General features: G+C 37.5%; 2 protein-coding genes and 1 long non-coding RNA gene across 6 annotated transcripts; 1 reads left to right on the top strand and 2 right to left on the bottom strand.

Moving 5' to 3' along the window:
* LOC110751966 (uncharacterized) lies at positions 1-2,289 on the top strand. The gene is made up of 2 exons (XM_021952541.2): positions 1-1,182; positions 1,773-2,289. Exons 1-2 carry the CDS (start codon positions 856-858, stop codon positions 1,794-1,796), a joined length of 351 nt encoding a protein of 116 aa, XP_021808233.2. The 5' UTR covers positions 1-855; the 3' UTR covers positions 1,797-2,289.
* Positions 2,290-2,595: 306 nt separating this feature from the next.
* Positions 2,596-7,325, bottom strand: LOC110751965 (putative disease resistance protein RGA1). The gene is made up of 4 exons (XM_021952539.2): positions 4,207-7,325; positions 3,784-3,870; positions 3,520-3,603; positions 2,596-3,033 (listed from the first exon to the last, which is right to left on the bottom strand). Exon 1 carries the CDS (start codon positions 7,146-7,148, stop codon positions 4,257-4,259), a length of 2,892 nt encoding a protein of 963 aa, XP_021808231.2. The 5' UTR covers positions 7,149-7,325; the 3' UTR covers positions 2,596-3,033; positions 3,520-3,603; positions 3,784-3,870; positions 4,207-4,256.
* A 1,755-nt stretch (positions 7,326-9,080) lies between these two features.
* On the bottom strand, positions 9,081-12,024 carry LOC110752007 (uncharacterized). Of its 4 annotated transcripts, none has more exons than XR_015826113.1 (5): positions 11,186-12,024; positions 10,475-11,095; positions 10,294-10,350; positions 10,021-10,207; positions 9,081-9,703 (listed from the first exon to the last, which is right to left on the bottom strand). It is a non-coding gene; the product is annotated as an uncharacterized LOC110752007 (long non-coding RNA). The 4 variants fall into 4 exon arrangements; XR_015826112.1 differs by having other exon boundaries at positions 10,021-10,350; positions 10,475-10,767; positions 10,849-11,095; XR_015826111.1 differs by having other exon boundaries at positions 10,021-10,134; positions 11,186-12,022.
* Between the last annotated feature and the right edge of the window lie 70 nt (positions 12,025-12,094).

Below are 12,094 nucleotides of genomic sequence, written 5' to 3'. Positions count from 1 at the left end.
GCATCACATGGCATCATCCAGAATCATGTAAGTACCTACACCCCTTTTCAATTTCCATCTTCCATCTTCCAACTTCCTTTTCTTTCCATCTCTGTTATCATCCATCTTCCTTTCTTCCTCTGTTTGTCAGACCTCTTCTTTCCACCTATGTTATCTTCTTTTTTATTTTCCCAGCCCCTTTAATTTCCACCCTCCGTATATGGCTTCTTCAAGGACTCTATCTCTCTCTTGGATCTATCGAACCCCATGGGCTGCAGCGATTCCTCTCAAACACGATTTTTCGTGTCCCCTTCGGAAGATGTGTAGAGCTCTTGCTCGGGTGCTTGCACCACCTCCTTCCACTCTTGGGTTGTTACCACCTCCTTTCTTGCTAAGGATGTTGGTTTCTTTGGCTTTGGGAAGTGTTTTCCCTGGTTTGCTCTTGGATTGGCTGTTGGTTCCCTCTTGGTGCTTTGGTGGTTTCGTTTTTGTAGGAGTTATTGGGTCTTTGATGGTCGGTTTATGTATTGCAAGGAATTTTCAGATTTGTAGCTTTTGTTTTTGTTTTGTGTGTTTTGTTATGTTTGCAGTTCTTTCACTCATCATTAGTCCTGGTGGCGATGTCTCGATTTTCATGGAAGCTGCGGCAGCAGTACTTTGGCGTTTGGTGGTGTTTCTGCCTTTGGTTGGCTCTGGCTTTATGCCAGCTTTGTACTCTGACTTTATGTCAGTTTTGTGTTATGGCTTTATGCCTGTTTAAGTTTTATTTCTAGTAGGCTTTTACTGTTGTATTTGTTTGTCTTGTAATGGGCATTGCCTTTCTATCAATGAAACTTGATTCTGAACAAAAAAAAAAAAAAAAAAAAAAGAGGGCTCATGTCTTTCTTTTCTGAATTTACGAATCTATCAGTCGAGGTCTCCGGTTCAAATCCCTCGGCCGATGCGAAATTAAGGAGAGCGTATTCGCAGAAAGATAAGCTCCGCGTGGAGCGGGAGACTCTGCAGGCTGTGCTCGAGCAGTGCCAGAGAGCCCTCGAGTCGCTCGACACCACTGGGGGTGCTGACGGAGACGGTGATGGAGAGGATGACGGTGAGGATGAAGACGATGATGACGATAACTGTTCTCGTGGTGCGGTCGATGACGATGAGAGCCAGCAAGGCCGCAGATCGACGAGTTCGCGCCCTAACTGCGAAGCCGACGAGGTATGGATTGGGGTTCTGTGTGGGGTTTGAGCTCAATTTTAGGGTTCGACTTTGATTGAATTCTGGTGTTTTGGGGATTTTTGGACTTTATGATTGAATACTGGAAATTTTTAAATTTTGGTTAAATGATTGAGATTGGGATTAAGGGGTTTTTTTAAAGACGTTCTTCTCCTAAATGTTGAAGCAAAGAGCAATTGAGCTGTTACCGGTTTAATCAATAATTAATGGTGAATTGCGCCTTGATTAGTATTATTAATGGCAATTGTTGAGCTTGATAACTGTGTGGAGTGTGGACAGTGATTGCTTATAAGGTTGAAAGGATGAAGCTTTTGCTTCGACTAGCTCAGTATAACCATATAATGCCTAAGCAATATATGGTTTTTTTGTGGCGGTACACTTACTCCTCTAATCTCACCGTATTAGATCTTTTGTGGGAATAGAAATTTAAGATTTCACTTCTGGTGTGTCATGGTACCTTGAGTAATCCCAAGTGAAACCTTCTATAGCTGACTTTGCTGGGTAGACACTGTACTCCTTCTTATCAAAGCTTTCCATATTCTAACTCACATGTCATTTGCATTTGGATGCAGTCATTCATTGTTCTTACTCCCTAAAATTATGGTGGAGGATGTTGGGTGCTCTCGGAGCGGAGTGGGTCATTCCTAAAGGGTGTTTTGAGCTCCTTAGTATCAATTTGAGGGTCGGGAAGGGGAAGAGAGCTGGAATCCTTCGAGATTGTCTAGTTCATGCTATATTCTGGAATATCTGGATGGAGCGTAATCGAAGAATTTTTCAGGGTCATATAGGAGTAAGGGTTGAGGAATTATGGGATAGAATTAAATTTTGGGCATCTCTTTGGGCTTCGGTTTCGGGGCAGTTTAAGGATTATCACTACTCTATCATCTTGAGAGACATGACGGCTGTCTTAAGATGATGTTACTTATGTTTTTGTGTTTTTAATTACAGAATCTTTCTGTCTTAGTTGGTCAGATACTCTTCATTATAGGTTTTGTTGCTTGATCGAGGTTTTTTCCTCTTGATTATCAATACAATGTTTCTATTATAAAAAATAAAAAAAAGAGTTGAATGCCCCGACTTCCTTCAAAAGCTAGAATGCGCGCAAGCATCAGTTCCCAAAATATGGCTGGTATGCATCTGAAAATGGTCACAATGATATTTTATAACCATGTGATATGTCTTCTGCGTTTTGAAGATTAGGCTCTTTAGACTTCTTCTTGACTATGTTCTCTATATGGTGCCGTGGTAAACTATCCTTGTATGGCAGCAGCAGAGGGTAGTTCCTGGGATCTGGTTAATGAGAATGATCTATGGGAAGATGAGGAAAGCAACTTGGGTGAAGAAGACTATGTTCTTCTTAGGCAAGAAGATATGTTCTTGTTAAACAGACTAAGGTACCCTGAAACTCTACTCAACATAATTTCATTGTTACTTGATTTGATTTTATACTACCACAACTATGATTGACACATATATAGAAAATTACCCCAACATGACTGTCTACCAGAATATTGTGTGTGGAAGCCATACATTTTTATTTTCTACAAACCAAATGACTGTCAATCAGATAAATGATCTGACACAATAAAACTCCTGCAACAGGACTAGAGGGGACATACTATAAGTCCTAACATGAAGAGTTCATAGGCACCATGCTTTTGTCATTATCGCATTGCAAGCTTTTTTATAAGAAAAGCTCAGTGAAGCGCTTAATGACAATAATACGTCAAATGTTTCCTTGCAGCTATTTTGCTGTGATGAAAGATAACTAATTCCTTAAGATGTCCATCCAATTCCCTTCGATGATATAAATAGTGGCCCACTTTTGAAAATCTGCAAAACAGTGTATACTTCAGAATGGTAGTTTCACTTTGGTGAACCCGGAGATTAAAAAAAAGAAAAGAGATTACATGAAAACAAATAGTATAGAAAGCTTTTGTCTTTTGGTAAAGGCAAGGTTATGCAACAATATAAAGCTATAAATTCTCTGAGAATTGCAATCATATATTGCTGTTCCTCTTAACAAACTTTATCCTTAATATTTTAACTGCAAGGAAAATATACAGTCAACAAATTTGTTTCATATGTGGTATATTAACAGAATATACATACAAATTCTAAGTTTCAATATGAGCCTATCAACTACAATGGCAATTAAGGAAATGGCGATGATAATCAAGTGATGATAATGATCCCAAATCCCGATAATGACAACTATGTTTCGTGAACTCACTGATAACAGGCTCATACAAACCAGGGATGGTATGAAAATAAACTTCAGCCACAATATTGTTATGATTGAAGATAACATGACATTACCGTATTGCCACTACGAGAAGGCTGCGATTCAGGTCGACCAGGGCTACCAGGCGGGGGAGGAGGAGGAGGAGCATTGCCTTCTCCCTGAAACACACAACCACCATATAAATTTCCTTTCCACCACAAATAATGCACATTCGAATTGTCTGTATGGTACATTTGTGTGACTATGCATGTACAATGTTCATGTGTGTTCCTTCCTATAGATTCAAGCTATTGACGGAAAAAAGCAGCATTTGTCATAAAATTGAACCAAAAATGTACCTGAGGCGTTTCCGTGATTCGGTTAGTCATCCTCTGAATCCCAGAGTTAGAGAAACATATCCCACATGGATCCACACCACCCCGCGCCTACATTGATCAAAACTCAGAATGTAACCCAAAAGATCAAACCCAGAAACCAACCAAACCAAACCCACAAAAACGGCAAAAATACCAAATCAAACAAGCAAACCCATGATTTATTTTCCAAAAATAAAACAACAAAAACAGAACAGTTAACCAATTGAAAAGAATTGAAAACAAATGCAATAATTAATTTAAATTCCTCCTTTGAATTTATTAATAACCATTATCATAGTTAATTATCATAGTTGCTAATTTAAAGAAAATAAGTAAATCTGAAGATGGTAGCAACTAGAAACTTAAATAAAATTAAAGATTTACAAGGAAGGTGTTCAAAATTACCATTTTAGCCCAAGAAGTGGATCAGATAGCCAGCCAAGCAGAGCCCATCATCAATCCTCCTCCAACATTCCAACTCCGTCTTTTTTCACGAACTTGCGATCAATTTTGATGTCTTGGACTTGAGATGCCTTTTTCACCCACTCCGTTCCACATCTCGTCTCGAACCATTGTCTAAGATTCGAACAATTCCAGATTCTCAATTCCCGCAGCGGGGTCTTCCATAAGAAGTTCGGCAATGCTTTCAGCTCATGGCAGTTCCAGAATAACAAGTATAAAAGAGATGGCATTATTGTAATTTTAGAATCCTCTTCTTCTACTCCTTCCCATTCTTCCCACTGCTCCATGTCTGTAAATCGAAGTTGTTTCAATTTCGGAAACGAGTTTATTAATGTTTGCGGTGTTTCGCCTGTTATTCCCAAAAATTCAACTCTCACCTTTTTCACACTGATCATCCAACTAATCTCTAAATATTCAAGGGACGGGAGTTTCCCCAGAGGAGCCAAAACCCCACAAAATGGAATCCTAGAGAATTCAAGCCTTCTCAGATTATGACAGCTCATCATCCAACTGGGACACAGGTTGGTACTCTGGTAATTACGGATAGCCAACGACTCTAGATTTGTATGCACTTGAAAGCCATTCAGTATTTCTTCATTCTTTAAATTCGCCTCAGCTGAATGCCCAAAATGTAGAGTCAAATGAAGGAGGTTCTTCTTGTTCACCAATTCTGCATTTTTAGCCTCACTCCCATCTTTCGCTGACTTCAAGTTTGCTATGTAAAGGCTCCCTTGAAGCTGCTCCAAGTTTCCCAAATCCCCTAACTTGAAAATTCCTTCGTCATCCTCGCCACCATCTTGAATATACAAGAAATCTAAGATTTGCAGTTTTCTTAATCTTCCAATCTCTCTTGGTACTTTTAGATAACGGCACCCAACAATATAAAGATGCTTTAATTTAACCAATTTTCTTAAGCTCACCTGTAGTTCTCTGAGTCTCAAGCACCTATTGAGACGCAATGTTTCCAGATTGAATAAATTACCCACAGAATCGGGTAATTCTTCCAATCCCCCATTCTCACTTAAATCAAGATACCGCAAATGTACTAGTCCACCAATACTTTCGGGAACTTCTTTGATTGAGTCTTTATTTAACTTTAACGTTCTAAGGCTTTTCAATTTTGAAAATGAGTCCGAGGGCAACGGAAGTTTCCAAGTAGAAATTACCAGAGTCCGTAATTCTTTGCAATTGTATGTTGAAACAAGAAATGAATCATTGCATGTTGACATTATGTTCAAATGACGAAACTTATTATGATCAAACATGTTTTTCTCTTTGCAATTTTCCTCCCCCTCCATAATAAAACATTCATTTTTGGTGAGAAACTGTACAAAGTCATGCACAATATCATGCATTTTGCAGCCTATAATATCATCATCCACTTTGTTTTTAACAAAATCTTGGAAAAAAGAGCGCATCACTAAGTTATCAAAGTACTGTTGGCCTATTATTCTTTCTATTTCCCTATTTCCCTTCATACTAAGATATTCTTGTGACATCCAACACTCAATCAAATCGGTTTTATCAAACATATAATCTTTTGGAAAAGTTGCACAATATAAAAGACAACGTCTAACTGCCGGACTCAACTCATAATAACTTAGGAATAGTGATCGAAAAATCTGTTGTTCAACTTCTTCTAACTCCCACATCTTATTATCCAAAACATCTACCCATTCATTTCTTGTCTTCTTATATCGCATGAGACTAGCTAAAGTCTTTGCAGCAAGAGGCAAACCATTGCACTTTTCAACAATTTTTCTCCCAATATCTTCAAGCTGATGATCTCTTTCTCTATTAAAGAAGGCAATTTTATTGAATAATTGCAAACAATCTTTATCACTCAAGATGTTCAAATGGATTACGTGATCAGCGGTTGCTCCAATCACAGTAGCAACCGTCTCTTTTCGAGTGGTCACCAATATTCTACTGCCTATAGCACTATTTTGTAAAGCTTCCATTAATGGTTCCCAATTACTAATGGTTGGATTCCACACGTCATCTAGAACAAGGAAAAAGTTTTTACCACTAATATATTCATTTATACATTCCAACAAAGGTTGCAAACTAGTTGAATTAATACGATTATCACCTTTGTTTAGCTTTTCAACAATGGCTTTGGCAATCTTGATCTCTTCAAAAGGGTCTGACACACAAACCCATATTCTAGTGTCAAAATGAGTTTTTATATTTTCATCATTATAGACTAATTGGGCCAAGGCAGTTTTTCCTAATCCTCCCATCCCCACAATGGGGATCACAACAAATGGGCTTCCCCCTTGTTGACTACTCTCACTTAACAACATGCTCATTAATCTATTTTTCTCCTCTTCACGACCAATTATACTAGACACTTGGACAAAAGAAGAAGTTTCAACCCGTTCAAGTTTCTCAGTGGCTCTAATTGTGTTCTCATGAAAGTTATAATTTTTTCTTAAAATGGCTATCTCAGTTAACTTTTCATTTATTTCCTTTATTCTCGTAGCAATGTCACGACGCAAAATTACCTTACCAATTGAACCAAAACAAACGCTGGGGGAAGGAATGAAGAAGCATACCTTTCTTTTTGTAAGGGCAACATTTTTACCTTCTTTCTCTTCTTCTTTCTCAATTTGGTGCTTGAGAATTTCAGTGTTCCACTCATCCAACACGTCGTTTATATCGTAGGACACATCTTCCAGATTCCGCAGCCAGTTTCTGACGTTGGCCTCCTTCACCTGCCTCTCCTCTGCATCCTGGAGCACAGCTTGAATAGCATTGAAATGGAAGACGAGATTTTCAACTTCTCTGTCAACATTCACGACCAGCCTCACCTCTTCTTCTATCTGTTTACGGGTGATGGAAACCAACTGTTCTAGGACCACGGAAACAAGTGCTTCAGCCATTGATGGTGGAAATACAACAGGGAAAATACGCCAAGTGCAACTGGAAAATATGATTAAAGCAGAGCACAGATCTCGAAAGCTAATGGCAAGAGATTCAAAAGAATAATGGAATATGGTTGGTGAAGTAAGAAGCCTCACCACCACCAGATTTTATAGCTAGTATTTTTTAACGTTGGACTAAAGTTGTTTTGCTTTCCAGTGGAGCGGGACATTACTTTTTGACAAAAACAGTGTTTTCCCAACGGCACATAACCTTATCCTCAGCAATGCAATGAGTGTTCTTGGCCATTAGCATTTTTTGGCTTTACCCAAGAACATGAGCTCAAGTGGCTTCATTATTGCCCCACTGTAACGGCTCTTTGTACTATTCTTGATGTGTAACTGAGCATTCTGATGGAAATCATGTCATATCTTTGTGCAAATGGTGGGGTTGATGGGTCTTTTCTGCTCACCCCTTAATCGTTGTGTATCATTTATCTCTCACATGGTATTATTGTGTGCAACGGTAAAATATCATACGTGATTTTCTACATTCGTTAGCAAACTTCTTGTTGCTCATAATTTCCCAGTGTACACATATTAGCTAGAAACATGGTTGTAGTATAATCCAGATCCAACTTAAAGACCTTCTTAAATAAATTTATATTTATAGTCTTTTTAGTTAAAATTTAATTTTGAAATTAGAGTATGACTGGAGGAGATGCTCTTAAAACTTATGTGCAACTACCTATTAGCTTAGTGGCATGTAGTTATTGAAACCCTAGTCGGCCGAAGATATGTATTTTTCAAAAAACACTTTCAATTTATGTACAATTGTTAAAAGTATAGTAAAATACACATTTTTAAAAAACCCCAAACAAACTATATACACATATATTTACAAATGTCTGAATAATATAGGTAAAATTCACGTATTTTTCACCTATTATTGAAAACACTTTAAATTTTTAAATAATTAATATTAAAATACTCTATAGTGGCCAAACTTTCACAATATTTTAAAAAAAAATCGTGTATTACTAATTATAATTAAAACCGTATCTCAAATAAAACATAGAACATATATTAGATCAATGAGTTTATCGTTCTTTATTAGGGTACATATTAATTATAATCTATTGATGTTGTGACATACATCACATGGCTATATTTGATTAGGGTTGGGTTAACCTAGTACAGCAAGAAGGATAGAAAACTTTTATTAAGGAATAGAAAACCTCAAAAACCAAAGAATAATAGTATAATTGAGAAAACAAACGAACGGTTCCGTCATTCTGTGTGAGTGGGAGATATTCTCTTCCACGTAACCAAACAGCTCATCATCCAACTGGGACATAGGGTGTTACTGTGGTACCTAATGATAGCCAACGACTCCAGATTTGTATGTACTTGAAAGCCATTCAATATTTCTTCATCCTTTATATCTGCCTCAGCTCTCACCAGATCTCCAACAAAGTGCCAAAAATTTAGAGTCAACGACTCCCATCTTTCGATGACTTCAAGTTTCCTATCCAAAGGCTCCCTTGAAGCTGCTCCAAGTTTCCCAAATCCCCTAACTTGAAAATTCCTTCATCATCCTCGCCACCGTCTTGAAGATACAACCAAAATCTAAGATTTGTAGATTTCTTAATCTTCCAATCTCTTTTGGTACTTTTAGACAATCGCACTCCTCAATATAAAGATGCTTTAAGTTAACCAACTTTCTTAAGCTCACCGGTAGTTCTCTGAGTCCCCAGCACCATTTAAGAAGCAATGTTTCCAGATTGAATAAATTACCCACAGAATCAGGTAATTCTTCCAATTTCCCATTCCCACTTAAATCGAGATACCGCAAATGTACTAGTCCACCAATACTTTCGGGAACTTCTTTGATTGAGTTTCCTTTGAACTTTAATGTTCTAATGCTTTTCAATTTTGAAAATGAGTCCGAGGGTAACGAAGGAAGTTTCGAAGTAGAAATTACCAGAGTCCATAATCCTTTGCAATTGTAGATTGAAACAGGAAACGAATCATTGTATGTTGACATTATGTTCAAATGACGAACCTTATTATCGACTACCATATTTTTCTCTTTGCAATTTTCCGCCTCCTCCATAATAAAACATTCATTTTTGGTGAGAAATTGTACAAAGTCATGCACAATATCATGCATTTTGCACGTGCTAATATCATCTTTGTTCTCATATATAACAAAATCTTGGAAAAAAGAACGCATCACTAAGTTATCAAAGTACTGTTGGCCTATTATTCTTTCTTTTTCTCCATTCATACTAAGATATTCTTGTGACATCCAACACTCAATCAAGAAATCGTGCTCTCTGGACTGGAAATTGTAGCTGGAGAACTGGTGCATATCCACTCAATTGGATTTTCAGCAGAATGTTCGGTTGCACTTTTCTTGAGCCGATTAAGCACTTGGGCTCCATGAATATTGAGCAAACTAACTTCTTTGCTTTGGAAAATTCACTTCTTTTATTGAAAAAAGTGAGCAAATCAACTCCACATGCATTGATTGAGATGCAATGATCCTAGCACAGTTTGCAAGCCTGCTGGATCTACAAAAAAAAAATTGCAGGTGCATTAAGAAACTGAAGTAATTTCCACTCAATTGAGTCTCCATAAAAAAAAGGTAGTTGCTTTAGACACAATAAGGCGAAGTTGATGAGAAATTCAATTAATTGGATCTGGAGCACACTGGAAGAATTGAAAACTACTTAGAATGTGATTACAATTTCAAAACAGAATACCTTAATCATATGTATGTATAAGGTATGAAGCAAAACAAGTTCCTCGAATAATTAAGTTAACACATATGAGGGAAGGGAAAATAAGAGTTGATGTTTCCAATGCGTACAATTAAAGGCAAAGATACCTTGGAGAGGAACAAGCCTTCTATGGATCTCAAGACACTCTGCCCAATTCCATCTTGATCAAGTTATTTAGGCATCCGGAGAAGGACTCGTAAAGACCTGTTGTGTTGGCTCTCCTTATTCCAAAGTATAGAACAAAAGATCAAAACTCACAAACGAAGCCGAAAGGAATGAACTTATAACTACAAACTAAGAAAATTTCACAATAAGCTGGATAATTATATATCAAAACGAAATGACTAGGACTAGGAAATTAATGTTGCAGGAAAAATTACCTTCTTCTCATGGAAGATTATGCACTGTTGGAAGATTACCGAGGATACATACAGCCACTTGAATCAAAAGGAAAAAGAAAACAAAGAAATCTGTAGTTGGTAGCAACTAGAAACTGGAAGTAAATATGGTAAACGAATAATGACTACATGAATAATTAAGGGGTTAATTAACATATCTTACCAGAAATGGTGGATGAGATTGGCAGATCCCATCGTTGTCATCTTCATCATCATGAATTCTCTATTGTGCTGGCTCCATCAGAACTCCATCTTCATCTCAATTTTGACAGACGTGATGAAAATGGGTAATCAAGAAGTCCATCTTGAGAAAGTTAATTACGCTAGCAGAGGCACTCATTCCATGAGAAGTTATTGTTGGTTCGGGTTGTCTGACAAGTAATCGTCTAGTGTAGTCTAATTGTGTTTGAGAAGTAGGACACCATCTACACTCAGCCACGAGGGAGGAGGGAATACCTGCAAGAAAACACTCCGACGCTCAAGTTAGTAGGTGTTAACTCCAAGTGAATTGTAGTACAATATAGCAGGAAAAATTACCTTCTTTCTCGTAGAAGATTATGCAGTGATGGAAAAGATTACCAGAGGAGGTGGATCAGATTGGCAGAGCCCATCATCATCATCATCATCAATTCTCCGGAGCTAGATAAACATGTTAAAACGAAGTGATTTTGACTAGGAAACTAATGTAGCAGGAAAAACTTACCTTCTTCTCACAGAAGATTATGCACTGTTGGAAGATTACAGAGGATGCAGCAGCCACTTGAATTGAAAGCAAAAACGAAATCTGAAGATGGTAGCAACTAGAAATCTAAGTAAATAATGAAAAATTAATACATGAATAATTAACAGGAAGGGGGGTTAATTGACATTTTACCAGAAGTGGTGGATGAGATTTGCAGAGCCCATCATCGTCATCTTCATCAGTTCAGCATCATGAAATCTCTGTTGTCTCTGGCTCCATCCGAACTCCGTCTTTTTGTACAAATTTAGAATTAATTTTGATGTTTGGGATGTGAGAGACCTTGTCCCACTCCCTGCCACTTGCTGTTTCGCAACCTTGGAGAATATTCTCACACTTACTAATGACTAATTTCTGCAGAGGCGTCTTCCACAGGAAGTCCGGCACTGCTTTCAGATTAGGACATAACTTGATTCTTAAGGTTGAAAGAGATGGCATTAATTTAATTTCAGAATCCTCTCCCTCCCTGTGCCCTTCAACTCCTTCCCAATCTTCCCACTTCACCATGCTTTCGAAACAGAGTTTTTTCAATTTCGGGAATAATATTGTTGGCGTTTCCAATTGATCATCTATTCCCAAAAAATCAACTCCCAACTTTTCAACTAAACCTCAATAAAGGTTCGTTGTTTTGTTTAATCTGCATGCTTTAGTTGTTTCTCAGAAAATTTAATTCCCGAATTGAGAAATGATTGCAAGAAGCAAATGAATTGATTTCTATAACTGGACAAGCAGTTTCTACTCCTTCCTTCATTTTAATACCGTTCATCATTTCAGGGACTCTATGGAAGCCAACGGAGTGATGTAAACCATCAAAGTCACCACTGCCTTGTGAACTTGACAGAGACATGATGAATTTCGAAGGTCTACTGAGCTTTTGATTAACAAACATTGATGAGTGCCCTGATTTTTTTTTTTTGTAAGCAGAAACTTGGTGAACACCTTATTTTTTAAGTAGAGGCAACATCGACTGTACAGATAACTAATCTACTGGTGTATTGATCATTTGCAAAACTTCCTTGGTGTCATTAATTCGTAAAATCTAGT

The sequence above is a fragment of the Prunus avium genome, chromosome 1 (assembly GCF_965620075.1).
Source record: "Prunus avium chromosome 1, drPruAviu1.hap1.1, whole genome shotgun sequence".
In the NCBI taxonomy this organism is placed as follows: domain Eukaryota; kingdom Viridiplantae; phylum Streptophyta; class Magnoliopsida; order Rosales; family Rosaceae; genus Prunus; species Prunus avium.
The sequence above is the reverse complement of the archived record's forward strand: the minus strand, read 5'-3'. Positions and strand labels throughout refer to the sequence as shown.

What these genes read in the sequence shown, in the direction of transcription:
- LOC110751966 (XM_021952541.2), top strand. Translation starts at nt 856, where the DNA reads ATGTCTTTCTTTTCTGAATTTACGAATCTATCAGTCGAGGTCTCCGGT. An exon ending in CTAACTGCGAAGCCGACGAG is followed by an intron (nt 1,183 to 1,772) that starts GTATGGATTGGG and finishes ATTTGGATGCAG; the next exon opens with TCATTCATTGTTCTTACTCC.
- LOC110751965 (XM_021952539.2), bottom strand. Translation starts at nt 7,148, where the DNA reads ATGGCTGAAGCACTTGTTTCCGTGGTCCTAGAACAGTTGGTTTCCATC.